The sequence below is a fragment of the Dicentrarchus labrax genome, unplaced genomic scaffold (genome assembly GCF_905237075.1).
Source record: "Dicentrarchus labrax unplaced genomic scaffold, dlabrax2021, whole genome shotgun sequence".
Classification (NCBI taxonomy): Eukaryota; Metazoa; Chordata; class Actinopteri; family Moronidae; genus Dicentrarchus; species Dicentrarchus labrax.
This window is the reverse complement of record NW_026136711.1, coordinates 10,347,278-10,374,670: the sequence shown is the minus strand read 5'-3', so window position 1 is coordinate 10,374,670 and position 27,393 is coordinate 10,347,278. Positions and strand designations below refer to the sequence as shown.

The 27,393-nt window shown below is 41.1% G+C and overlaps 2 protein-coding genes across 3 annotated transcripts in view; one reads left to right on the top strand and one right to left on the bottom strand.

Moving 5' to 3' along the window:
* The window catches only part of shq1 (SHQ1, H/ACA ribonucleoprotein assembly factor), a 34,209-nt gene extending 24,470 nt beyond the window's left edge, over nt 1-9,739 (bottom strand). The window contains exons 1-7 of one of the 2 annotated variants that reach the window (XM_051414130.1): nt 9,611-9,739; nt 6,825-6,991; nt 6,518-6,582; nt 2,952-3,080; nt 2,676-2,839; nt 2,442-2,554; nt 2,267-2,364 (exon numbers count right to left, since the gene is read on the bottom strand). In XM_051414130.1, coding sequence (XP_051270090.1) covers nt 2,267-2,364; nt 2,442-2,554; nt 2,676-2,839; nt 2,952-3,080; nt 6,518-6,582; nt 6,825-6,991; nt 9,611-9,718 — 844 coding nt within the window. In that variant the 5' untranslated portion in view covers nt 9,719-9,739. Of the gene's footprint in view, nt 1-2,266; nt 2,365-2,441; nt 2,555-2,675; nt 2,840-2,951; nt 3,081-6,517; nt 6,583-6,824; nt 6,992-7,924; nt 8,023-9,610 lie in introns of those variants that run through there. The other variant, XM_051414131.1, reaches the window with a different exon arrangement.
* Nucleotides 9,740-9,874: 135 nt separating this feature from the next.
* On the top strand, nt 9,875-26,347 carry gxylt2 (glucoside xylosyltransferase 2). The gene is made up of 7 exons (XM_051414141.1): nt 9,875-10,164; nt 17,188-17,386; nt 18,484-18,615; nt 20,892-21,143; nt 21,495-21,618; nt 23,239-23,411; nt 25,110-26,347. The coding sequence occupies exons 1-7, from the start codon at nt 9,875-9,877 to the stop codon at nt 25,284-25,286; spliced, it is 1,347 nt and encodes a 448-aa protein (XP_051270101.1). The 3' UTR covers nt 25,287-26,347.
* The last annotated feature ends 1,046 nt before the right edge of the window (nt 26,348-27,393 follow it).

Here is a 27,393-nt window from a genome sequence, read left to right as displayed (position 1 = left end):
AACACGCTCAGATCTTGCAATTAAAAACTGATATTCACAACAATGCAAAAGGTAAATGGTTAATGGAGCACAGACTCTCTTTCAAGGTGGTTCAATGATGCTCATATTTTTTCTATTAGTACTGCAGCCAGAGCGGTGAGGTGAGGGGAGCAGACCTGATAGATTTACGAAAAACCACATTCATTCATCTCCTCTACGGAGCCAATCAGTTCTAATGGGCATTAGCAACACAGTGTATGAGGGCTTCTGCTGATTGCAAATTAATTTCTGACCTAATTCCTCCAGTTGGAACGGCAGCCTGGCTCTTCACTGCTCTCTACAGGTCCAGATGGCCTGATGGCATGGAGTAAATATGCTTTGTTGAAATACTGCTGAGGGTTGGAAAACGCTTCCAGAATTTCACAAACGTTAAGAGGCCAACATGTGACCTTGGATGGCAGACGTGGTTCATTTTGCGCACGCACACACTGTGATCGTGTCAAGTAACAAATCAAAGGGACATTTAATGACACAGTCTGCTCAAACTGTAAACTTGGGTAGTGCAGTAGTACTATGTAACTTGGTCAGATTTCCAACCCAGCCATAACAAAGTGCGGCAGGTAGAGAGAGGCTGGGCTGTCAGGACCATTTAGCTGGACTCCAGTGGACAGCTGTGGCCTGTCAGTGTGCTGGCCCTGACACTGGAGAGCACAAAGGGGCCAGTTTCTACTTCATTAGCACTTGTGTCCACATCCATCTGTCAGGTGACATATTTATCAGACTTCGCTGAAGTGAAGGGTGGGGGGTAGAAGTCTAAAAACCCACATGTAGGAGTTGTGGTCGCCATTTTAAAATATACGACAAACTGTTAAAATCATGAGTGCGCTTTCAAGATTTGACGGCGAGCTGCTTAAATCTCCTGACCGACGCCATCATTCACACTCAGCTGGGGCTAATGCTATTCGACCTGTCAATCAAGCCATTAAATTTAATTTGGCCCATTTATCTACGCCTGGGCTCCCGACTGAGGCACTCTGTCTTAGAATGCAGAATGAGGCGAGGGAGCCTGCCGGGGGATACGAGGAAACGTGGGGTTCTTCGGAGGCTAAACTAATGGCCTTTGCATTGCTGATTGATGGCTGCTCGTCAGCGATCGGGCCCTCGCGCTGGCGGAGACACGGCCAGTGGCACTCCCTCCTGTGATAATGCTATCTGTTTAATCTAAATCCTCTCTCAAGAGTACGACACCCATGCACTACACGTAAGCCGTGGCTGTGAGCCACACGGCTGCTTAAACAGTGGAAGTGCTGGAATTAGCAGGCTGTTAGAGAGAGCCGGATGGCACAATTAAATAGTCTCTCACAGTGCCGAGGCTTCACGAGCTATCACTGCTATGCAAGAGGCTGCGCGGAGAAATGAAGCTGGGAGGCTCCAGCCAACAAGCAGTGCGTCTCAATCAGAGTAAATGGGCCATTGATTTGAAATGGATGGGAGCTGGTTGCAAAAAAGAAAACCTGAATTTGAAAACACAAGAAGGTATAAATGCCGGCCTTTTTTGAGTTGTCACGTTCTAACTCAGCAGATGCTCTTGTTTAAATTGGTCAACAGGCAGCAGAGAGATGTAGTGATTAGGGAAGGTCCAAGTTCAATCTCTCATAATGGCAAGTGTCTTTCCTGCTGAAGAGCCCTGAGGCGCTCTGGCAGGCAGTGTGGCTCTCTAGCTGACCTTCCACTAGAAAGGGGCAGTGAAAAGACTCATGTGTCCTTTGGGGATTAATATATTGTCAGAGAACAATGTCAGTGCCTTGCAGGCACAAGTCCCAGCCAACAGATTCCTGTTTGGAAAGCATATACACTATTTCACTTCACAATACTACGAGTGGAAGTTTTGGAATGGCACTACTGGGGATAGGAGAAAACAATCGACCAGGGTATTTTAATTTAGTCAAATAACATTAACAAACAATGCATGATTGCCTTCTCAATTTTTGCAACTTCATGCCACCTCCTGGTAGCCTTCAGTCACTACTTTGCTGGTTACTTTTAATTGTGCTATGTATCTCACAAAAGGACAAATAAAGGTCTGTTTAATCATTGAGCTGTATTTTGTTTTGTGTTTTTATTACAGAATTTGTCTGTTCACTAGAAGAGTTTCATAAAAAAAGCAAATTCATGTTACTGTTCTTTTTAAAATCTAACTGTTAGATTGATCCTAGGAGCACAATTCAGATTAAAACAAGTCTATAGCTCCCACCTTTAAAGATTATGAAGAGTTGATTGAACTCACCAGCTTCCTCCTCCTGCTCTGTGGAGGGACTCAGCTTCGTCCACCATGGCCTAAACTTCAGCAGCCCCTTTATCTCATCATCCTCAAACAAATCAGCCCTGCAGTGACATACAGATGTTAGCACACAGCTGACAGCATGTTTTAGGGTGTCAGAGGTTTTGCCTGATAAACTCACAGGTAATGGTCAGCAGAAAAGGCAGATGCCTCTGCCTCCAGCCGCGCCCGCCTCCTCTCTGCTGCCGTCGTTCCGTCTGGGTTCTTGACATCGGTCACATCACTCAGTTCCTCCTGTCAGGACAAGACCCAACATATGAAATCTCCTTTTCATCTTAACTGCATGATTCGAAAGTATCTATTCAGCAGGTTTTTCTGATCAAATGCAGGAAGTAATCATCATCTGTAACCTCACCTGTAATCTTACAAACACTCCAGACCTCTGATTGCCGAAGCCATATTTCTGCAGGGCTTTCAGCTCCTCCTCAGAGCTCTCCTTGTACACCTCCTGCTCAACCTGCCAGTCGTATTCTTCCTCATCTTCGTCTTCATCATCTCCCGCACTTTCCCCGCATCCTTCTGAAATGTTATGAAGTTATAATTAGCTAGACTAATACTGAACCCTCCTGTGTTATTTTTCCTATCTCCATAGTCTAAATGGTTGAGTTTCGGTTCATGAACAATGACTTACCTGTGCTTAAGTCCTCTACCAGTGGTTGTGCTGAACGGGAGCCTTTTGGGGCGAGGAGGCTTGTCAGCATCTGAAGCCCTTCAAAGTGCTCTCCAGCGGTTTCTTTAGGGACCCGGAGGGTGAAAAGACCTGCAAGATATGACAGGAAGTAAGGGAGGGTTTTCAATTTCAACCATTACAGGTCTCCTTTCTAAAAGATCACTCCACACAGTCCGGACGCCTGTTATTGAATACACTGTATATCTGTAGTGCTGAAAGGATTAACTAATTACATGTCTGACAACAGATCAACAACAGTTATCATTTTGATTATTTGTCATTCTTCAGAGGTCATTTAACAATGTATATGGTGATTACAGTGTCACAAATTAGAGGATTTGCTGGCTTTATCTCATTATCAAATATTGTGAACTGAATACTTTAATTAATATTTTTTTTAAATTATTTTAAAATATGTTTTACATTTAGTTTTGACATTTTATACAAGGCTATTAATTCAAAAATAACAATCAGAAGATATATGGATAATGAAAATAGACCCAACAACAGATTTCAGACTTTATTTCCATGAAACATATTAACTAAATATCAATTATTAAACACTATTGTACTGAGAAACAGTAGAAATTACTAAATGCTCTTTATAAACTGGCATGTGATATGTAAAAGATCTCACATTGATGACTCACAGTTACTGAAGGCTACTAATTTTAATCCTAAAGACAAAAGAAACTGTGATTGATCACTTTTTGTAGAGTCATAGATTTTAATTTGAAAGTATTTATCTCTTTTTTAACAATTAACCTGCCCGTAATCTAAGTCGTTTCTTTACATATGCTATTAGAACTAAACAATACCTGAATGATGAATTAGACTGATTTGGCCACATCAAAGATATAATCTGATGTTCGCCTGAAGACCTTATAAAACTTCAATGCACCGAGTTTTAAAGCTTAGACGTGCTTTACGAGGGAAGCTGACTAATTGCTTGAGTTGCGGTCCTTGCAGTATGGAGAGCCTGGATCTTAATGATTGCTCATTATAAGTCTAAACAAGGACACTCATTAGCAGAGCTTTATTAGCAGATGTTACGGGCTTATTTGGACACAGCGTGTTAACTGGGGCCATGCTGACAGACGGGAGACAAGGTGTCAGAGTCCATAAGGCAGACGCCTCCATAAAGACAACTTCATTAGAACTGATTATGTGCAACAGAAAGTGAAAGACAGATCACAGTGACAGCGAGTGGTGTATAGATACTAGTGAAAGTCAGCCCAGAAGTCATTAGAATGTTTGATTTGCTTGTTATATTTAAAAGAAAATCCTACACAAGCTCTCCGTCACTGTCAGTGTACTGTGAAGAGAGATATTACAGGCAGCCTGCAGGCTGTAATCATTGTGACATTACAGATGGTTCCAGTGGCCTTTTAAATGGGATGAAATAACATTATCAGTAGGTTAATTTACCCTGCCTGATTGACTGAAGTACAAACTAAAGACACCCCAGGGATCAATCACTGACCGCTAGTAGAAACATGTTTCAGTCAGTGCCTTGTAATCATGCAAAGAAAACAAGCACAATGTGTTAGTGTTGAGTATGTATGTGTCGTTGTCAAATACCACTGTCAAAGCTGTTTAGGGATGGGAATCAAGAACCGCTTCCAAATGATCCAATCCATCGGATCCATCGTATGCCACCAAGTTTATCCATTCCTTTGACAATGCCGGCATGTTTTTCATACATTTGCACATTGCAAAACAATGACGTCAAACTCACACACCTACACTGCTGGCAAGAAGGAGTCATGACGGAAAAGAGGAACTGATCCAAAGCATGGCTTCATTTTATAAGCGACACACTCAAACTACACTCGCTCTACACTGTGTTCAGACTCAGAGATAATATAACAGTTGTGTTGACGCTGAAAACCTGTGTAGGTTTACTTTTTCAGTAAAATCTTATCAATTCTCCATCCCTAACACTGTTTTTTTTTTTTTTTTTTACCAACTACACCCAGAATAACATGCCAGATGCAGATCACACACCTGCACACACCTGACAACTCTGACTCCTCACCCTAATTTAAGGTGCTGTTATCACAATAGGCTCATTTGAGATAAGCAAAGCCTGCACAGAACCAATCCCTGGCAATCGCCACACAACACACGCCGGTTAGATTTGTGTCCGACTTGATCCTGACTTGCTCTGATGCCATGCACACACGGCGTGGGCAACAATAACCTCACAAGATCGAGGCGGCCGAGGTTCCTCTACATCGACTCTAAGACCTGGGGCATGATAGGAAACGCCTGGCTCTCTCCTGATCAAAGAGCTGATTGGCTCTTAGTTTTGACCACAAACATCTTCTGTAAGACTTAACAGTCTCATGTTGCACCATGACGGTTCACAAACATATGCTGTCTGATTGATGATAATAACAACAATGTCTTTGTACATCCAAATGTGGTCTGCAAACTACAGCTAGCCTACAGATGGATCTAACAGGATGGAAATAGCTCTGTGACTTCCTGTACATTCTTTGAAACTTTCAAATTGACTGCAGCTTTGTGTCACCGCCTCCTGCTCCTGATCTCATCCTCTTTCATGGCGAGGCACAGTTCATCTCGAACGAGCCTAATAGCTCTCCCTCCAGAACTTTACTCTCCCTCCCTCCGATGTGATATCACTGTTAACTGTAAAACCTTGTTTACTGAACCTTCAACTTCTCATAAGGTGACAGAATAAGGACAAGAAAACCCAGTCAAGTTGAAACAAAGACTTACTGTGTCTTCACTGTGAAACTATCTAATAAAGGTTACACTGCTTTTTACAACCCTGGTTCAGCATACAGATTACTGGAAGGTTGGATATGATTCTGTGGTTTAGTGTTTGTGTGTGAATGAAAAATAGCTCAATATGTTGAGATAGCATTTGTACGACTTCAAAAAACAGATATTGGAAAACAGTTTTTCCCTTGTTGAAAGAAAGGTCAGCGCATTCTGACAAACACCAGAGGAAAACAACAGTTGGTCCAACTTAGAAACAGATACTGGAAAAAATGCGTTTGCTAGTTTCTCAGTCATTGTGCTGACAAACATGCAGAAGAAATAGAATTCATGGAAGATATCAGATCCTCCAATAGAGCTTCGAATGGTTTTTTATTATGTCTCACATCTGGCTTAGTGCTGACAGAGTGCTGATATTTTATGCTGCAGAGGGTGACAGACATCCAATCACAACAAAGACTTTTAGACAACAGCAGTTACTTTACAGCAAACCGAGCAACTAATTGAATCCTATGCAATCCAAGAAGGAAAAGGTAGTTTGAGTTTAGGAAATGTGTATGAGGAACTGCTTTTTCCTCCAGGTGCTGTGTGTGCTAAAGGTATATTGCTAATGAGAAGCCACATAAATTGGGCTCAGTTTGATGCAACAGCTGTCCATGCCTTTACTGAAATACCTCAGCAGGCATTTTGTTTTGTAACATCACCACACAGCTGACATGACAAGTCACGCTATTTTACAACCATTGTATGCTTTATCGTCATATAATAATGTGACCTACCTTTATCAATGTCAAATTTGGCCTTTTCTCTCCCATCCTCCACTATTCTTCCAGGAAGAGATAATCTGAAAATAACATACACAGACTCAGATTGTTATAGTCACTAATAGCAAAGACAACATTTTTAACTGATATTGAGATTAATACCATGTTGGGGAAATAAATGACTAGAAATTCAAGTCTGAGGTAGATGGTGCTACTTGATAAACCCACGAATGAACTGCTTACATTGCACCCCTTCTAATCCAAGCTAGGTTTCAACAGAGGTACATACAGTCGCATCGGTTTAAGTGTATTGGTTTCTCACCTGAGAAAGTAGGGTTTGGCATAGAACTTGAAATCTGTTCCATCAATGTAGATGTCAAACTCTGATGTTCTGGTGTAGGGAACACGGATGTTGAGCATCAGGTACCCGGGATCTTGGCTCAGGTCAAACGCAGGGGTTATCATTGTGGATCCTAATGTAACACAGCCCTGTAGCACCAACGACAGGAATAATCACAGGTTACAATGTGAAGGATCGCATTCCACAGCTGAATGAATGACGGCCCGGCTGACTGTAGCATGCCACCTTGTGGTTGACTCGAGTCGTGGCTCGCGTCTCCTCAAGCAGCAGCAGCAGCCCACGTGTGCCACACCGATAGCGAGAGGTGTAAACAAAGCTTGTGTACAACATAACGACTAGCTTCCTACTGCAGCAACTTACAAAAGATGCCTTTAGTTTAGCTTAACATTAGCTTGTAACCAGATCATTTCGTCCTCTCTTGTTTAGGAAGACGTTCATACCAAACTACATTTGAAAATCTGGACATTTAAAAAGGTCTTCCTTATTGACGGACTTATGTATGTTTCAAAACATTGCTTAACCCCTTTCACTAATCACAACGGTCTATAATTATGTCCGGCATTACCCTCATCTACCAAGAAGCATCTTTAAAAGACATTTACTCACGTTAACGTACACTCCTATATGGCTATTTCAGCAAAGGAAGTTAGGGACTTCACGTGCATAAAAACTCTCAAGGTCTAAATTTCGTGTATATTAGACCTTTTTATTTATCTACATGCTTTCCGAATTAAACTATGGATTCTAAAAAACATAACATGTTCAATAGTTATCCATGAAGCGATCATATTTGTCGATAAACTGTATGTCACACTGACTTGACATGTTTTTCAAAGGAAGTTTCGTTAGATGGTTAGCTCGCTATTAGCCTGTACATTAAGCTAACACATGATTGGTCTCCTCGTGTTTCGGCTAACACAGCACAGCAGCAGTGCTAGCTGGCTACTTGACACTACTTTTATTCCAGTGCGTACGGTGGAAATGGACTGTTAAAGTCACTTCAGTGACAGTCACTAAAACACAACACATTGAGGACACAGTTAAGAAGCATACACACTCACCAGAAAAACACAGAGGTATCCTAAGGAGCTTTACAGGCAGCTCATGGGTGTAGCGTCCATGTTTTACCGTAATACAACGTGTAAGCTGGCAGTAAAATGTTCTGACAGAATTCACATTTTTCTTCCACAAGGCAGATGCATTTATTGACAGTCCACATATTTCAGGATATGTCAGTGTAGCAGTAAGGGATCTTTTTATGTAGTTTACTAGCGGTAAAGTGACACACAATTGTTCCCCAACAGAGGGTCAAGGGTCTCATACTCGAGGAGGTGACAGGTGGACAAAGCCTAACATTACTCTTAGGCTACGCTCACACTGCAAGCCTTAACTTAACTCTGATTTATTGCTCAGGTCTTTTTTGTGTGTGTGTTTTTTTGTTTGGCTCATTTCAGATTCCAGTGTCAATTCCAGGTCACAGTCCTGAAGTGACCCATATGATGAATGTCAATAGAGTAAGATAAATAACATGAGTTCTCATATGACTGTTCACACTGAGGTCACATTGCAAAGAATCAGAACCTGAATCTGATTTGGACCACAAATGAAAGAGGCCCAAATCAGAATCAAGAAGATCAAATTCCATGGGATTGTTTGCACTGTCATGAAAAAAATCAGATCTGAGTCACGTATGAACAAATGAATCAGATTTGGGTCACTTTAGCCTTCAGTAGCCTTGGTTTAGTTTCCTTGCTGAAGTTAATGCATGATTTAAAAATACTTTATTAATCAAAGTCATAGATAAGCAGTGGTGGCGTAACTGTGCATTTACTAAATTACTGTACTTCAATACAATTTTGAAGTAAGTTTTCTCTCCGTTGCATTTATCTGACAGCTGCACATCTATAGCTGCTACTTTGATTTGATTCATTCCTAATTAAAGAAAGCTTTTATGAGCTTGTAAAATATTAAGCATTGTTGTAGATTAAACTACCAAACAGTGGACGTAGTTAAAATGAGCTACATCTCCACTAGCTACAACATTAAAATGTTGCTTACACAATAATGCCTCAGTAAAACTTCCAATAATGCTGCTACAGGCCATCCTGCTGCTTAATGAGTACTTTTAGTTGAGACACTTCAGACAAGATCAGACACAGGCGTCAGGGGTCCCAAATCAAAGCCTCTGGGCAAAGTTGCTGTTAAGATTCCTAATTGGAAATACAAGGGCTAAAGTTTTCTTGTGAAACGCTGAAGCAATACCCTGAACATTCCCTTTGAAAAGACACAAAAATGCCATTATGATGCCTTCAAAGTGAGTGTTTGATGCCTGCACCAAGATATCAAGCAACAACTCTGCAACTTTGTGGTCACTTGACAAGCAAAGATTGTGGCTTATTAAGTCATACATGCTCATGGGCCCACCATCTCATAATGTGGCATTGCTATGTTTAATTAAAGTAAAAGATCTGAATGTCTTTCACCACTGATTATCAGATGGAGGACTTACCGTCTTATTGTTTGGTAATAATTATGATGAACAAATCACTAGTTGTTGTAAGACTGTAGTCAACTTCAAAGATAAATAAGATCTTAAGGTAATTATTTTTTTATGAATATTTTTATTGTAGGAACTTCCCGTATAAAATGTAGGGGAATATTAACATGACAACACAGTGTAAGTTGTGTAAATGTGTAGCAGCAGTGCCGAAAATAAAAACATAAATCAACAATACATACATCCATACCTCTCTTACTACAACTCTTACAGTGTTACTACAGTATAATAGCGCGGTAATACCGCCGTCATTACGGTACTGCCGGAGAAGCCACGCCTCCGCTGTGTAATCCTCCATGGACGATGAGGAGCTCCTCTCCGCTCTCCATCATCATCTGCAGAAAAATGCGAGCTGGGAGCGGTAACAAAATGTCAACTGGGGCTGCTCTCCGTCACCCGCAGACATGAGCGGAGTCCCGTCTGCCTCTTCCAGCCGCAACAAGTCGCTCTCACCATGCGGATCCACGGCAAAGTAGTTGTGATCGCCGTGTGTTTCGGAGTTTTCCTACTTTTGTACTTTTTGGGGGGCAACGCCGCGGACGACCCGCTGTTGAAAGAAGTTGTGGACGAGGAGGAGGAGCAGGAAAGCAAGTCTTCTCCGTCGCACCCGGAGCTCGGACGCGATGTTGCGGCAAAGTTTGCGAAGAAACCACCCGCCGGGGTCGGCGTGCGTGCGGAAGAGCCCCTTAAGAGACGCAAACAGGGCAGAGCGAGCAACAGAGGGGCCGGCGTGAATGCAAAGAGGTGAGTTTGTTTCTTTCTCCTCTGTCGATTTGCAGCCTTTGGCGAGCTCTTTCTCCTCCATTTGCGCACACAAAAGCGCCACTAACTACTTTGTTCTTGCTGTATCTCATCCTTCCTGTCGCTAGGAAGTTAAAAGAGTGAGCCTGTCAGCGTTTCATTTGGCTTTGGCTCAGACGTGCTCCCTCCATCAAACAGCCTACATTGTGCTCAAGGACGCTGGCTCTACAATAGCCTGATCTGTCAAGGGACACTTTGAACGCACACATATGGACATCTGCTTGGCATTTCTTTCCATTTGTTGGACTGTGAATCATGCTGTTGCAACCAGGGGCTGCTCAAATGTCTAGCTGAAATGTGAGCAGGGAGCATGACTAATGTGATCATGTGGAAATGTTGGCAGTGTGTGCAGAGAGGGCATCAAACAACGGCACAACTGAAGGATCAAGCTTTACCTGACCTCTAAATCTACATCATTTGACCCCTTGGGGTTTGTAGGCCTTTTAATTCAACCCTCTGCTGCTTTAAAGGGGTAAAGGTCACCTTGAAAGACATAAATTGCAATTAATAAGGATTACAAAATGAGCACAGAAGGGTTCGGCAGTCTGTTAAAGAGTTGCACTGCAGTAGTGGTGAGATATTACTGGAAATGGCAGAAAAGGGACACCCATCCTGTTGACCGTTCTCTTGTCAAAGTCTGTCAAAACAATCCACGAGGGACCGAAAAGTCTGTCAGGTGTGATTCTCCTCTCCGGGTGGTTAAAGAGACGCTGCAACCCCGGCAGATGATCTGATTAAGCCACCCTCTCTTCCCTCAGATGTAGACAAAAGGCAGAGTTAGTCAGTTGCTATTTCTGTTCAAGGATGGAAGCGTGTTTTATTATGTCTTCCAGCTTTCTAATTTCAGCCTCACACATCCCTGGCGTTTTCCTCCCGAGCTGAACGCCAGGCGATGCCATAATGGGCCAGGACGTGGTCGTGGAGATACCCGCTGCGCCGGCAGGCAATAATATGTATTCTACTCCAAAGCCAGACTGGAGGTTTGGGACACTGTTCGGTAGATAAAAGCCATCAAGGCGTTACATTGAGAAAGGACCTTTGCGTCCTCCCAGAAACACACACTCCTCCATGTGTGCTCAGTGCTGATAAGGGAGATGGGGTGGAAGGGGTCAGCAGTGGCCGTAAAAAAAAAAAAAAAAAACACTAACAGGTTTGGAAAAGGCTCAAGACTGACTGCTGCGATTAGGGGAAACACATTGAGCATCTGGCCAAAGCCGCCCAAAAACTTTCTTCTGTTTAATTGCATGAGCTAATCGGGTGGATGTTTGGTTTACAGCATAAAAGCCAGAGGACTGTGAACAATAGGGTGCAGTTTTCAATTACACATACAACCCTCGGCTGGTAATGTGGTTCATAGGGATAATAACAATGATAAATAAAGACACATAAAGGGATAAATAATTGATTTTAGGGAAGGAAACCCTTAATGTGCGAGGGCTGTCCACTGTCGCCTCTATAATTCCTGTTTTCCTCAGTATCAAACAGACATTTTGTCATACAGGTGTGTGTATCTTCACACAAACTGGCCTTTCAGGTCTGTTTTTTTTTTAAATATCTGTTGTTCGACTCTCTATTCATCTGTAAATCTGAGCGGTGGACAGATTTCCTGTGCAGCATGCCTAATAGACAAACATCCCTGTTTTTCCTAATCATATCATTTCCTCTTGACACATCACACTACTTCCTGTGTCCAAAAATAGACAGAGGAGCTTCAGCTGCCCAAACATCATGCACACATACTGTGGGGGGGGGAACAAATGTAGACACCATTTTGAGACAAACATCTTTAGTTGAATAATCAAACAGTGAAATGACAGAAATGTAATCCACAACAGTGTTTGTAATCAGGGAGTTAGGGTTGTGTATTTGCAAGAATGCAGTGATACCATACGTATCACGATACAGCGGTTACCGTTCAATATACTGCGATACAGTAAGCAAGGTGATATACTGCAATTTATTAAAAAACTGTCGTTTAAAGTTTAAAGAACACACCACAAAACAAAAATATCGTAATACCATACTTTTGATATGTCTTGAAACCCGTACCAGGAATTATCATTTACTAAGTAACAATCATCAGACATTGGCAGGTTCCAGATTCTCAAATGTCTCATTATAGCTTGTATATTGGATATCTTTGGGTTGGTCGGACAAAACAATTGTTTTGAAAATGTCACCTTGGGTTCAAGGAAATTCTGATGGAAAGTTTTCACTACTTCCGAACATTTTATACACTCAGCATATCAATTGATAATGAAAATGTTGGTCACAGCTCTAAACATCAAAACCTGTGACTTATAATCATCACAACAGAGCCTTTACCTAAGTAACACATTCCCTCAGTCTGATGTCTTTACTACTTTCAGTATAAACCTCTTGAATCTTGAACCTATATATGTTTCCAATGCAGAATAATAACAGATTTAATGCCTCTGTCTGCTTTGTTACATTGAATTAAGGCCTGCAACTACAGGATTGAATGGGTGTTGATGCTTTGTGTTGAAACAAATCCCTTGCCTTGTCACTTCAGATATAGTTATGCAGTGTTCCTCGCAGTAAAGAAGTCACTCTCTCGCAGTGGCATTATGCATAGCTATAAAAATGTCATCTTGCATGACTGAACGCTCTCTCTGCTAGGAGTGTTTTGAAATCTCCCTCCTTGCCTGTGTAGCCTGACGTGGTTGGAGAGGTTCCCTTGTTTGAGCCCCATTGGGGCAGTTAAGTCTGTCTGTTAGACCTGGCGAACTGACTTTCAGATTACTAGCGAATGAGTCATAGAGGGTGTGGAAGGAGAAACTAGAAACATTCATTGGGTAAAAGCCCACATTTCTTGGGATGTTTCCATGGAAGACAGTTTTACACAGTTATCAGTTATTAACTCAGACTTAATCATCTACAGTGTTGATGATTGATTCATTAAAACATACAGAAATTGACATTGCAGCCAGTTATTTTACATTCTGGACAATGAATCTCTTGGTGCTGGTGATGCTTTCAATAATTAACATTTAGTCAATATTCAAATAGAGTTCAGTTGGAGTGTAGCAGTACACACAATTTACTTTAGCCTGATCATTTCTGGACAATTGCTAATTGTGCTTGTTTATACTGAAGGCACAATAGGGCTAATGGGGCTTGTGTCCTGTATTAGATTTATTCAAGTGATGCTGTCACCAGTGCCTAAGCACATTTTTTGATTTGCAGAGACATACCCAGCTTCAGTTCAAGTTCAAGCCAACACACACTGGCCGCGTTTGCAATGCCAAAGACACTCGCTAAATGAGCTAACCCAACTACCCTAACTGTCTCACTGCCCAAACCTTTCTGGTAGAGCTCTCACTTTACAATTTATGTGTAATTCAAGTGTAACAGGCAAATGTGTACTACATTTTGGATCACATGGCGAACCGAAGAAATTCAAGCACCAAACCAAATGTCTTTCACCAAGTTCTTTGTAAGGTATACTTTCTCATCCTGAAGCTTTTGGTGCATTGCTTGATGAATAAGTGACTGGTTTTCCCCCATTTTTAGATGTGTGATGGTTTTTTGGAACATTTTTCAATGGTATGAAATCTCTTTTTCAAGACATTCATATAAAATGTCATCAGGTTTAATGAGCACATCTTGGTTGAATAAAGAGTTGGGTTGACGCACATTGACGAACAGACATCCTGATGATTGCAAATCATCTCATAGGGTCGAAGGAAATGAAAACAGGTAATCTGGTTTTCATGAAAGTTTGAATCAGCTGGCTCTGTTTACCTCAACCGCTATTTTCAACCAGTCACCACAGATTTCCTCATTTTCTCTGCTTTGCCACGGTTTCGCAACTTGTAGTAATGAGTCAGGGTAATCAGTCTGAAGAAGTATCTGTAGGTTTCACTGTCATGTGGTCTTACATTTGGTGCCTTTTTTTGAAGAGCCGAAATCTGTTCAAACCCCAAATAGAAGAAGGGCATGATGGGAACATGTTCTGTTTCATGGTTTTGATACACAATGGTTTAACCCAAAGCGAAACACCTTGGATACGAGTCCAGCAAATGACCCAGTTATATGCTGATTAATTAAATACCTTCAAGGTGTTCGTTGGTGTAGTTTTTACTCTGTACATGCACGTTTTCTTTGACATTATCTTTGAAGGTGCTGCTTTTTTCTCTCCTTACATGATCTAAAAGGCTGTGGTGCTTTGTAGGCAGAGGGCTGCTCTCATGCTCACTCTGCAGCCAGTAATGAATTCACTCCTTTTGTACCTCTTCTGTGGTTTTTGACTGCTTCCAGATGTGGGGAACAGAGCCACGACAGAAAACATCATGTGTGCAGCCCATGCTTTATGCAACTAAGAAATATATTTTTTTTGTTTTTATCAACCAATTTTAAGCCGAAATCATTTCAAGGGCATTTATTCTGCATGACTAATTGCGTACGTAATTATACTCGTGTTGGAGATATGGATTGCATTTTCTGCGAGAAAATAGGAATGTGTGTTCAACAACCCTGACAGAGCATCAGCCTTCGAAGCGTGGCAGACAGATTTCTCAGCACCTTCTCATTCATCCTAATCTGCGGTTCATCATTGTCCCTCAGCCATGCAGAAAACGAAGTGTCACGCTTGGAGACTGCCCTGAAACCCACCTGTCAAATTTCTCTCTTCTCTCCTCGCATCCGTTTTATGGTAGACTCTTTGCTTCCTCCAGGCTCAGAGGAAATCCATGTCTTTTGCAATATGCAGTCTTTAGCTGTAAAACCATTTGCCTTCCACTGTTCTCCCAAATAACGCTACACGCTGAAGAAAAGGTTCTATGCCATTCTTTGTATGCCAGTCTTCTTCCCCTACGGCTCTGACAACATTTATGCTGAACATATTGTAACTACAACCTGCCCCATGCAGTGTGTGTATTTGGAGGACAAGTAGATGATGTCGGCCATAGCTTCAGGCTCCCCCATTATACTAATGTCTCCTTATCGTAGAGGGAGATACTCTACACCGCTGAGCGTGTTTTAACTCTACAGCAGCGCTGGCTCTGCAGAGAAAGCACATTTTTGCATCAGATAAAGGACCTCCTTGCTTTTGAGCATGTAAAAACAAAGTGGGAACTCACAGAGCTACAGAAGAAAAGAAGTAGTTGAGTGTGTGTGTGTGTGTGTGTGTGTGTGTGTATGTGTGGTAGTGTGTGGAGGTGGTGTTGAACAATATAGGCACATAGGCACGGATGTCTTGTCCTTGAGAAATGATCCTTGACATTGCCCCTCGTCTATCTGACAGGAGAATGAATGTGGTGATCTGCTGTTTTCTTGAATGGTTCACCTGTTTCCTCTTTCTTGATTCTCATAAAGCCCAACATGAATATCTGTGCTGCTGGAATGTTCATAAAGTGGCATGGTGACAGGTGAGGAGAGCTTACATGTGCTGGTTTTTAACGTGTTAGCTCAGTATGCGGGCATAATATTACCCTGATAGGTGCATTTTGGTCTATTAAATATTTATTGTACAGTTTATCAGCATTCAGTATAAAGGTCTCAGCCTTCATTGTACTGCAGCAAAATGCACAGGCTTTAAAGGGAGACATTGTAACCTCTACAAAATATTCTTCCACTTGCAAATGATAAGTGAAAAACTTACTTAAGTGAACTTCTAAGCATATATTATCATTGTTTTAGTTTTATCTTATTTAAAGCAGCTGGTGCCATCAGTCTGTTAACGCAAGCGAACGATAGCTCAAACTGACACAGAGATGTCAAGTCAGTAAGATATCAGAACTTTAACATTGTCAGAGCTGACCTACATGTAAACTATCAATATGAAAATGTTTTTTTATTATTACTGAGTAATGTGGACTACAATTGTAATACCATACTACTTACTGTAAGGGTGAGCTGAATTTGTCAATTTTCCTGTAGAAAACGAGTCAAGTTTACTTAAAAAAAAACTTCAAACAACATAAATGTGTGATTACATTATATTATGTAGACAAACAGTATAGTTTAATTTCTTTATAAAACATAAATAAAATATCTCTTTTTAAATTTTAGTCACAATATTGGTCTGAGAGAATCATACTTTAAAAACTTGCAGTAGTTCAGCCCTACTTCTACCCTTTTAGCCCTACCACTGAGTCTATAATTACAACTGCACATTCAGCAGCTGAGCTTTCCTCAGATACCTAACTGAAATTGTCAGTTGTCACGTTGTCATTGAAATATGTCAGGCTGGAATTTCAGAGAAATGTGTATCAATGCACAACACATCATTTCCAATTTAATGGAATCATGCAACCAGAAAAAATGCTGTCTTGGATTTGAATGTTATCTTTAGTACAAGCACGATATCACTGCAATGAAGCAGATAAATTCAATGTTTCTGCACAGTGAACAAAGCTTTGTTTAACATTTTGGAGCATTTTTAGGGAGCAAAAGGTTAATAACTAGCCCAATTACAGAGAAGGGTTTAAGATGTTTAAGGGCTGTTTTATACACTTGTCTAAGTATAAGCAGAAGTGCTGTATTGCCATATAATTTGGGGGATTTTTGTTTAAATATATTTATGGGCATGCATGTGTAGGTATTAAATATTACCACAAACTATCAGAATGTGCTGGCCTAAATAAATAAAAAAAAAATGATGGTTATCATTATTCTATATTGGTCAAACCTAAAAAAAAATATCAAAGTCTCTTTTTCAGTACTTTCATTTTGTTTGTATGTTTTGACTCATAGTTCAGTGCACATTGTTCCTCACAAACACCGCAGCACACGGGCCATTTTACAGGCGATGAGTGAGGGAAAAGAGGTTTGTGGAATCACTGATTGTCAGCAGATCCAAACCCTCTCCACTTCCCCCACACATGGTCTTGGCTCATTTACATCTAAAAAATAGTTTTGCACATTTTCTGTTTTTTTTTCTCGTACAAGACTTTTAGCAGTTTAGTACACTTTTCATCCCTGTCCTTTGCATGTCTTTTTTAGTAAACCGCGGAGTAATGTGGCCCGACCTATGTTCAAGCGTACGCGGGCTGAGGAGGTCATGCACCTGGCTGTGGTGGCCTGTGGGAATCGTCTGGACGAGACCCTCACCATGGTCAAATCAGCCCTCCTGTTCAGCCTCAAGAGGATCACATTTCACATTTTTGCTGAGGACCCTTTGGCTCCACAGTTTAAAGAAAGGGTAAGAATCCTCCACTGGCCTGATGCCCAAATGTATACAGTGCAGAATATTAGAAAAGAAAAGAAACAAGATCAAACATGATACCACAGAAACCTCACCTATTAGCACTCTTTTTGGTTTACTTTCTCTGTATACTTCCTCAGTGAGTCCTCGACTTCTGATTTAATCCGGTGCATGTTAAACATTTCTTCTCTCTTTGTGATAGATGATATCAAGATCAGAGCAGTTTTAACTCTGCCTCTCTGACTCACTCTAGTACAGACATATAACCCTTTTATCTCAAGGCTGGGGCGTAATATATCACCAAGACACCCTGCTTTTTCTCCAGTACCGTATATCACTTCAAAGTCACCTTTACAGAGGTGTCTGGCATGATTTTGACTTCCACCCATATTGTAAATTATAGTCTATTAACATCATTTCACCTAATGGACTCTGAATGGCACCTAAAGCACCTTAAACTGCTTTAAATCCAATCCCTCGAACCTGTGAGCTCGCCTTCATGTGTTGAAAATCCCCTTGTGGAAGACAGGGAGTCGTGCTGGTCAAGGCCTAGCTAATGTGGCACATATGCTGGGTATGTACAGCAAGGAGCAGGGTTAAGAGACATGGTGTATGTGTGTTGAGGGAGTTAAAAATGTTGTCTCTCTCTTCGTCTTTTTGTCCTCGTCAGCACAAACCCTGCCAGTTGCTTGCAGTGCTCTCACTCTTTTCAGGGCCAAACTGTTAAACTGATGATTACAGAGGGAGTCAGCGCCTAACAGGTTGGGTAACACCAGCTTTAGCGATACGCTGTGGACTTTAAGAGGGTGCCTTCCCTTGTTTAGACTATAGCCTTTTAATAAAACAACAGCTGTGGGCTGCATGTGTTCCATGCAGAACCGCAGCACAGCACCACGAGACATGACTTCATTGTTTTAAATGGCGTCTTTACGAGCCATTTTATGTTGATAAGTCTGTGAAAAGAGAGGGAGAGAGATTAGCTTTCAGGATAATGATTGTTTATAATTTCTCACACACTTTCCCTTGCTAAACCTTTTAAGAAGTCCATTAGACACGTCCTCTGCGTAATATGTGGTGTGTTGCTTCACTTCCAGCTGAACCAGTGGCCTCGCTCCATCTCAGCCAAGTTCCAGTACAGAATCTACCCAATCACCTTCTCTGTGGGGAACGCTGACGAGTGGAAGAAGCTCTTCAAGCCCTGCGCTGCTCAGAGACTCTTCCTCCCTGTAAGGCTGCGGCACTTATCTCCTCCCATATCCTCGCCGTGCATAATGTCATTAACTGGTGTGAAGAACAAAAAAATGACATTAATCCATTTCAATTCTACTTAAACAGCATTTCCCTACCCTTTATTTTATCCCAGTGCATGGCTCTAATTAATTACGTGTGTGATTATTGATGATTTCACACCTCTTCTGCAGCATTTACTTAACAAATAAGCAGTCTCCAGAGACGGAATCCAGTAATTTCATCAAGTGAAGGCTGTACTTGCTTATTGATTTCCTTTTTTCTGCTGGTGTTCATTGAAATAAGCCAGCTTACTTAACCATGTAATGAACATATTGCAGGTCTGACAGATCCATAGGTGCTTTCTCTTGCTGCAAGGCAAACAATGGACATTCACTATTGGCTATACCTAGGAATACCTTTGGAGAACCTCGTAGAAGTCTTTCCTGCCTCTATAATATCTAAATTATGTGTAGGCTGGATTGGTCCGTCCTGATTGAGTACTACCACATCAATGTTTTGCCAGTTATGTAACCATTTTCATGGGTTCTGTTTTTGTTCCCACTGTTCTCCCCCTGCAATGGAGACAATTGAGGATTGGGAGACACGGCAACCGCAAATACTCCAAATAGTCCAAAAATTTTTTTTTTTTTTTTTTTTTTTTTTTTTTTTTTTTTTTTTTTTTTTTTTTTTTTTTTTTTTTGTTTGTCCTTATACTGTATGCTGGGAAGTCACTTTGGCTGTCTAAAATATGGTTTAAACCCCTGAAAGTTTCTCAGCTCTGTGTCTGGCTGGTGGTGAAGAGTAAAAACTAAATCTTATCTCAGCCAAACTCGCCCCATCATTTTTCTGCAATGCACTGACAGCACAACTCATCAGTGGATGCAGGAAGTCATTATCTCAGCTTTAACTCATCTTATTGTTCTTAGCAGACAGTGGAAGTCAGCGTTTTATTCTCCCATTGTGGCCCACAACTTCACTGTCTAATGGTATATGAATGATCTTCCATGGATCACTTCCGTCTTGATACTGGCTTTTTATTTTTCTGTTTTATCACACCTTTATCAGTAAACCCTAGCAACGGTGATGGACAAAAATCCTTGGTTGCCAGCGCTTTCTAGGGAAGTTGTTTAATGTTGAACTACATTCCAAATCCATGAAATAACGCCTTTTCCACACTCAAGCATGTCATTGATCTGACCTGGACTGAACCTCTTGATGCTGTCTTCATGGTTTTATTAATATTAGAGACGCACCGAATTTCACAGCTTATGATGATAGTCAGTAATTATCTGTATTTTGTGGCCAAGACCAATATGATAATTATTAAGATTAATCTTACAAATGCAAAACTGTGAAGCGGAAAATAGATATATATTTTGGGACAAGTTTTCGAATCAACACTGTGACATTTTTGATTTGAAGTGTGTCAGAAACTTGGCTCAGGGAATGTGTCAAGGAGGGTGTCCACCCGAGAGATATACTTAAAACAACATCAATGAACAATGAGGTGTGGATTTCAGCGATATCAAGATGTGTAGCATCCCATCAGCCTTATTTGTACTCGCAGTTTTGTTCTGATTATGATATGCTAGCAAACTAACCCAGTGCACATTACACTTGTAAAACATCATTATGTTAGCAATGTCGCAGTGAGCATGTTAGCATTTGATTCAAAGCACTGCTGTGGAGCCCCCAGAGCAGCTAGCCTGGCTGTAGACTCTTCGTTTTGATGAAATACTGAAACTACAGGGTTTGTTTGATGTCTTTTTCCCTACTCAGACCATGTAGTTGATCTGATGTGAACTGAGCCTCTTGATCTTTTCTGCATACTTTATAGTTATGTTTTTATTAATATGTGAGTCGCTGTCTGGGAGGACATGCTGTCTGGGAGGACATGCTGTCTGTGCAAAAGGACAGGTGCACCTTACATGGTAGAGACAGTGTAGTGGTAAAGAAATGGTGTATTTTTCCATTTTTTTTTTTCAAGTATTTTTGGGGCTTTTATTACCTTTATGATAGAGATAGCTGAAGATAGACAGGAAAGGGGGACAGAGAGAGGGGATGACACGCAGTAAACGGCCGCAGGTCAGATTCGAACCCTGGGCCGCTGCAGCAAGGACTCAGCCTCGGTACATGGGTCGCCAGCTCTACCCACTGAGCTATCCAGGCGCCCCATGTAATGAATTTTGACTACATTGTGCAATCATGCCCATTCTAGTTCTTTAGATGAAAGGTTACTACAATAACTACAATGATGATTATTTCCTCCCAGGTCATCCTGAAAGACGTGGACTCGTTACTCTACGTAGACACTGACGTGCTGTTCCTGCGGCCCATGGATGATATCTGGAGTCTCCTTAAGTCCTTCAACAGCACCCAGCTGGCAGCAATGGCCCCAGAGCACGAGGTCCCAAAGATTGGCTGGTACAGCCGCTTTGCGCGCCACCCTTTCTATGGAGTCACAGGGGTCAACTCTGGTGTCATGCTGATGAATCTCACGAGGATCCGCAGCACAATGTTCAAAGTAAGGTCAAAACATAAGTTGGTTTTCCTCACACTGTGATCAGAAGAAAAGCTAAAGTGGGCTGTGATTTCCCTTTTGCATTCTAAAGGGTTTTTTTCCTATAAGCTCAAGTCACAGGCAGAGTGCTCTGAGTGGGCCGTGATTGAAGCTTTCTGATTACCACGCTGGCATCACAGACTCCTGCCCTCAGAACTCAATTTAGCAGCTCTCCAGCTCTTAATACTGCCAGCAGATTGCAAATGGAAGTGGGAATGTAAATGTGCTCCTCCTTTGATGATGTGTTTTTGTGCAAAAAAAAAAAAAAAGGCTGCTCATGAGCTGTTTGCGAGTGAAGGTTGTTTGGTATTTCAGAATAGTATGATCCCCAGTGGCCTGTCATGGGAGGATCTTCTACATCCACTCTATCAGAAGTACAAGAACCACATCACCTGGGGAGACCAGGACCTCCTCAACATTATCTTCCACTACAACCCAGGTAAAGTCCTTTTTACCAATGTACTTATGTCATCTACACTTATTATAGAACATATTATTATCACACTGAAAACTCTTTCTTTATCGCCAGAAAGAGGCTTTAAAATGATCTAGTGAAGGTCCACAAAAGGTAACAGAACATCAAACTGTGTATATACCGTACATCAAACTGTGTATATACCGTAAATCCATTTTGAATTACCATTCTACACACATTCAGTACAGCGGTTTCACACTATCAACATGTCCTCATACATTGTATCTTATTGCACTGTTAATCCACCAGTCTACATTGTGAACCGGGTTCAGTAAACACATGAGGCCATGGCTGTAGGCAAGCACAGACTGAGTTCCAGCTGCAGCTGCCAGATGTGGGCATTAAGTGCTCAGAGCCATCGGTAGAGCTGGCATCGCCGACGTTTGCTTGAAATCACAGCAAATGAAGTGTTTGTTTGAAATGGTGCGTCTTTGAGCCCCCAGCTGTCTCCAGAGAAATACTCAAGTTAGTCTTTAAGCATTGTTCTGACTCCTTTTTGCTTGTAGTGCAATCTTCTAAAGACTGTGATCTCGCTTCAGATCAGGATTCATGTCACCGTCAGTATAGTTTTATTTATTTTTAACTTTTTAGCCTATGCATGCCATACAACCACACAGAGCTTATTAAATATACTACTGTATATGTCACAAATATATATATCAACATTCATGCTTTCTTTATTTGATGTTCATACTGTACATACAGCATGTACACATCCCCCCCTTGCAGCAGTGGTATAATAAGCATTGGCCATTGAGCTGCTGTACTGGAGCAGTTGGAGGTTGATTGCGTTTCTCAAGCGTTCTTTGCAGTAAAAATAATTTAGTGTGCTTTCAGAGGTCTTCATATTTTTTAGGTGCAAGTAAATAAATAAATGGGAGGAAAGAAACAGCACACGCAGACTGTGCAGAAGAGGATGATGACATTTTCCTTCCGTCCTCTTATTCTTTTTGTCTTTATATTATTTGTGTTGTTTACGCGTGGGCAACGAGCCCTCTGGAACAGAACTGGGCTGTGTTTACCGCAAAATTTACCACAGTCACAACAACATGTCACGTAACATTCGGAAAGATGTTTTTCCATTGCTGCGAAAAGACAAAAACACATCAATGTTTGAATGCGTGTACTCTGAATTGCATTAGAATGAATGGGACTTTACCCTTGAACACTGTATTCATGTTGATACATCCATTGTGAGACAACATATCCTCCTACAGCTGGTGTCTACATTTTCCACTGTTTTGGCTACATATTCAGTTTGCCCTTCAGAAACACACAATTTGTGCACAAACCACTGTTAACATTGAGGAAGGACAAATATGTATGTTCTATACTGCAGCTGAAGTTCTCCATCCAGGTTTATTTCCAGGTTTCCTGTGGAATCAAACTAGCAATCTATCAGTCACTAACCTTCATGAGTTCTTAATGCTTTGGCAGTATTGCCTTTGTTACACTCATGCCAATAAAGCTAATTGAACTGAATACTGTCCTGACTGTATCATATGTATCATATATAGCATCATATTCACATAAGATAGCGTTGGTGTCACAAAGCAATCATGTGTGTTGTTTTTTTTCCCCCAGAGTGTCTCTTCATCTTTCCCTGCCAGTGGAACTACAGGCCCGATCACTGTATGTATGGCAGTAACTGCAAAGGGGCTGAAGAGGAGGGCGTATCCATCCTCCATGGCAACCGCGGCGTGTATCATGATGACAAGCAGCCAGCGTTCAAAGTAGTCTATGATGCAATCAGTGACGTAAGTATCCACGTGGGATAGGAACGCTTTACTGACACAATATGTCATAATAAAAAATGTTAATCCCAATGCCCGATTCATTTCCATAGGCCATTAACGCCTAATAATGACACTGTTTGTATTTTATTGATAGAAATGATTACATGAACATAAACAAACCTGTAATTGAGATTAAAGAGATGTATTCCCAGAGTGGCTGCAATAATAGAGCCGACATTTTGACACATTATAGCAGGAAAGCACAGGTGCAACTAATCACATTAACGATGGCTGCACTCCATTTAGGTGTGTCAGTTCCAGCGCCCTGGTGTCATCCATCGTTAACGTTATTAGTTACACCTGTGCTTTTCCTGCTATGGCACAACCAAATATCTGCTGAAAACCAGGTCTGCTGAGACCTATACAGCTAGTTTTCCTACGCAGTCCCTCAGACTCATTTAAACCATATATGGACAATGTGAATATACATAACACATAAAGGAATAGATTATGGTTGGTTGGCACAGCCGGAGCCCCCTCGAGATACCGAGTGAAAAACCAAACAGTCACCGACTCTGGTGTCTAATCGAGTTAGATGTGAAAAATATTCTGGCTCTACGCGCTGTCACTGCCTCTCTGATGCCTGACCTCCCTGTCGCTTCTCTACCGCTTCACGCATCTCCTCTCCTGGCCCTGTCCCTTTCCTGTCCCAGCCTGTCCCAGCAGTGTCCTCACCTCCCTGGAAGTCCTGGGTTGGAGGCTCTGTGAATCACCTTGTTACTGCATTTCCTGTCATCAAACTAGTCAAACTAAACCCTTAATTGACCGCAGTTAGATGTGAATAATTCTGGCTCTACAGCTGTTTTTCTTCTCACTCATTCTTTGGCTCAGTGTCGTTCTACGGAGGCAGACTGTTAAATTAGCAAAATGAAATGACAAAAACCAGCCAAAAAAAGGCGATAATTGCCAATAGTCAATATATTTGTCCAGTCGCCCAACCCTAGAACAGATACAGTCTGCACCATAAGAACATTTTGGCAAGTACACTTTAACTAACTAGAAGTCAAAATTTAGATACATGGATTTCCAGCATCATAAATCCCACACACACAAACTAAATGAGCTAACATTAGCTGGCACAACCAGTTAGTAACGTATAAACAGCGTGGGTTTTTTTAAGGCATTGTTCCTTCAATAAAAAACAGCATCACTTTCGTGACGTTTAGCCTAGCTTAGCACAGAGACTGGAAGCAAGTCTAGCCCTCTCAAAAAAAAAAAAAAAAAACCTAACAACCGAAAAGCTGTTTAATTAATCCTATCTGACTCTAGGTATTGCTCAGAAACATATTTTCCCATGTTCCCATTGTTGGACTGTTCCTTTAATGACTTACAGCTCAGAAAAAGAGCATCTTTGTGTATTTTCTCTGTGATACAGATTCTCTATGGCTTGCATTAAACAATCTGGGTCAGTTTTTAAATTTAGAATTTGTTTTCTGCGGCAGCAGAGTCAGTCCCCCCCTGCTCCACGGAGATAAGCCTCTTAAAGACGAGCTGGGTCGTAATTTATGATTAATACAAAACACCACCGCCCCACCCCAGCCCTGCCGACGCAATTTGTGAACACCATTTAGTCTGTGATATGTTCCATTAAAAAAACGATCAAACTGAAATAGCTTTTGGGATCAGAACTGACACAGGACAATGTCTCTGTTTCTGCAGTTCCCCTTTGAGGACAACATGTTCCAGTCGCTGTTCTACCCCATCCAGACCAAGTTCCTGGACACGGTCAACACCCTGTGTGGTCGGATTCCTCAAGTCTTCCTCAAGCAGATAGAAAAGACCATGAGGAAGGTGTTTGAAGACAAAGTGGTGCGCTACGTCAGACCCCACAAATAACTGATGGAGAAACTGACTCCCTGTTTTATCTGACAACACCGAGGACCAACTCGCTGTGGATTATGTGCCATACCAGCATCTCCGAGACTGAACTGTTGGCTCTGCGTTTGCAGTCTTTTCAACACATAACACTTCCTGGAATGGTCCTATGAACATTATGAGCCTCTAGTGATGGGATGGACAATAAGCCTATGTATACAGTGAAGCATACAGTGCTGGTCAGTGATGCCGTAGAATAGGTTTGCCTTATTGCCGTCTTAAACCTTTCACATCGCAGTCATGTACGATGATGAAATGTTGGAAAACTAGAGTGAAAAAAGACTGCATGAAATCCTTTTTTCTCAAGAACTATGAACATTCATCTCAAGCGTAGGCTCAAAGCAAAATTGAAGGCATGTTTGTGTCAAGTGAGCGTTTAACAAAAGTATCTACCTTCTGTATTTTTTCCTAGTGAACACGGTATACACTAGACTAAGTCAACTTTGGACTTTGGAAAGCTTTACTACTTGAAGTAGTAGATTCATGAACCACTCCTCTAAAATCATGTGAATGTTTTACCAGCAAATAACTTGAAATGTGAGCCAGTGTGAATGAGAAGAGTTGCCAGTTCTTGGTCTGTTGCCATATACCACTGACAGTATTAAATACAGCACAACAGATGACATTTTATGTTACATACCGAATGTTAAAATGCACTTTCAGAATAATATTAGGACGGGATGGTTGTTTGTACACAACTTGTCCACATTCGATGCTACACTGTCCGAGTGAATCGAAACCAAAAGTGTTCGCATTTAAAAAAATAGTGACATACTACAGCTGATTATGTGCCATATAAATATTCATGTCTGCCATGTTTACTGCTACAAAATGAGTGGTATACACGTGTGTGTTTGAGTCGGTATCTTACTTTGTAATATGGTCTGTTGTGAACACATGGGTCAGATGTCTTCGCAGCGTTACTTTCATTGTGGTGTAATGTTTTAAATGTATCGTTCAAACTGGAAACCGAAAATGGCTGTACAGTCAACGTGTGTTTCTAAATAAATCAATGCAATGTACTGAGTCTCATTTACATATGTGTGCACTTTATGGGGATTTGAAATATACCAAAGCATTACAAATGGAGGAAATCAGAACTGTATATTAAATATACAGTGAGGTAAGATACATGTTAGGTATAATCTGTTGTAAAGGTAACTGCTGCATCACAACACTAAAGATTTGCCTTGACATAAGTATCTTCATTTATATTTAGTTTGGTTGGACTTAATGTGGTACTGTAACATAGTAATTTGCTAGTTGTTCTGAAACTAGATTTAAATTGGCCGTATCACTGTATGTGTTTTACCAGTGGCTTTAAATTTTATTTCAAGTCTTGTTTGATATTTTAGTCTTTGAGGGAAAAGTTAACAGGTCAGGAGTCCCCCAATTCTGTCCCATAAGGGGTTCAAACTAGTTCAGTCCTTTAAACCCAGTTTCAGTTCCTGAATCTATGTTGGGGGCCTTGGGAACAGCAGACTGGTTCAACCAATAAGGCAGACTTAAGATGAAGCCTGTAGCAATAAAAAAAACTTAATGTATAAAAGCATACAAAGTATATGAGCGTAGTATTCAATTCAAAAAGTCACTTCACCTCTGTTCAAATCACAAATGTTTCTCTACCAATGATTTAGATAATAGACAACACTGGGCAATATTGTCACTGTTATTAGCTGCTGTTTGCTACTCTGTAAGGACAAACAGTTGTTCAGTGGCACAGTAATATTCAACAGGTTATAACTTCCTAATTTGTATCAAATAAGCGCATCTGTAGTGTTGATCTTGCCTGTGTTTTTTTAATGGTAAGTACATCTAAGATACAATCATGTAATAAGTATGTAAGTATTATCAGCAAAGTGTACTTAAAATATCAAAAGTATTCATAGGGCAGGAAATGGCCCCTGTCTGTATTTTACTATTATATACAGTTTTTGAATTATTATTACTACTGTGTTGATGCATATACTGCATTTTACTGTGTAGATATGCAATGCATCATATTCCTTTGGATCATTGTATGTTTCTAGCATCACTGTCCTGTGAGAACCACACAGTATGTGTAAAA

What these genes read in the sequence shown, in the direction of transcription:
- gxylt2 (XM_051414141.1), top strand. Translation starts at nt 9,875, where the DNA reads ATGCGGATCCACGGCAAAGTAGTTGTGATCGCCGTGTGTTTCGGAGTT. An exon ending in CTCCACAGTTTAAAGAAAGG is followed by an intron (nt 17,387 to 18,483) that starts GTAAGAATCCTC and finishes CTTCACTTCCAG; the next exon opens with CTGAACCAGTGGCCTCGCTC. An exon ending in TCCGCAGCACAATGTTCAAA is followed by an intron (nt 21,144 to 21,494) that starts GTAAGGTCAAAA and finishes TTGGTATTTCAG; the next exon opens with AATAGTATGATCCCCAGTGG.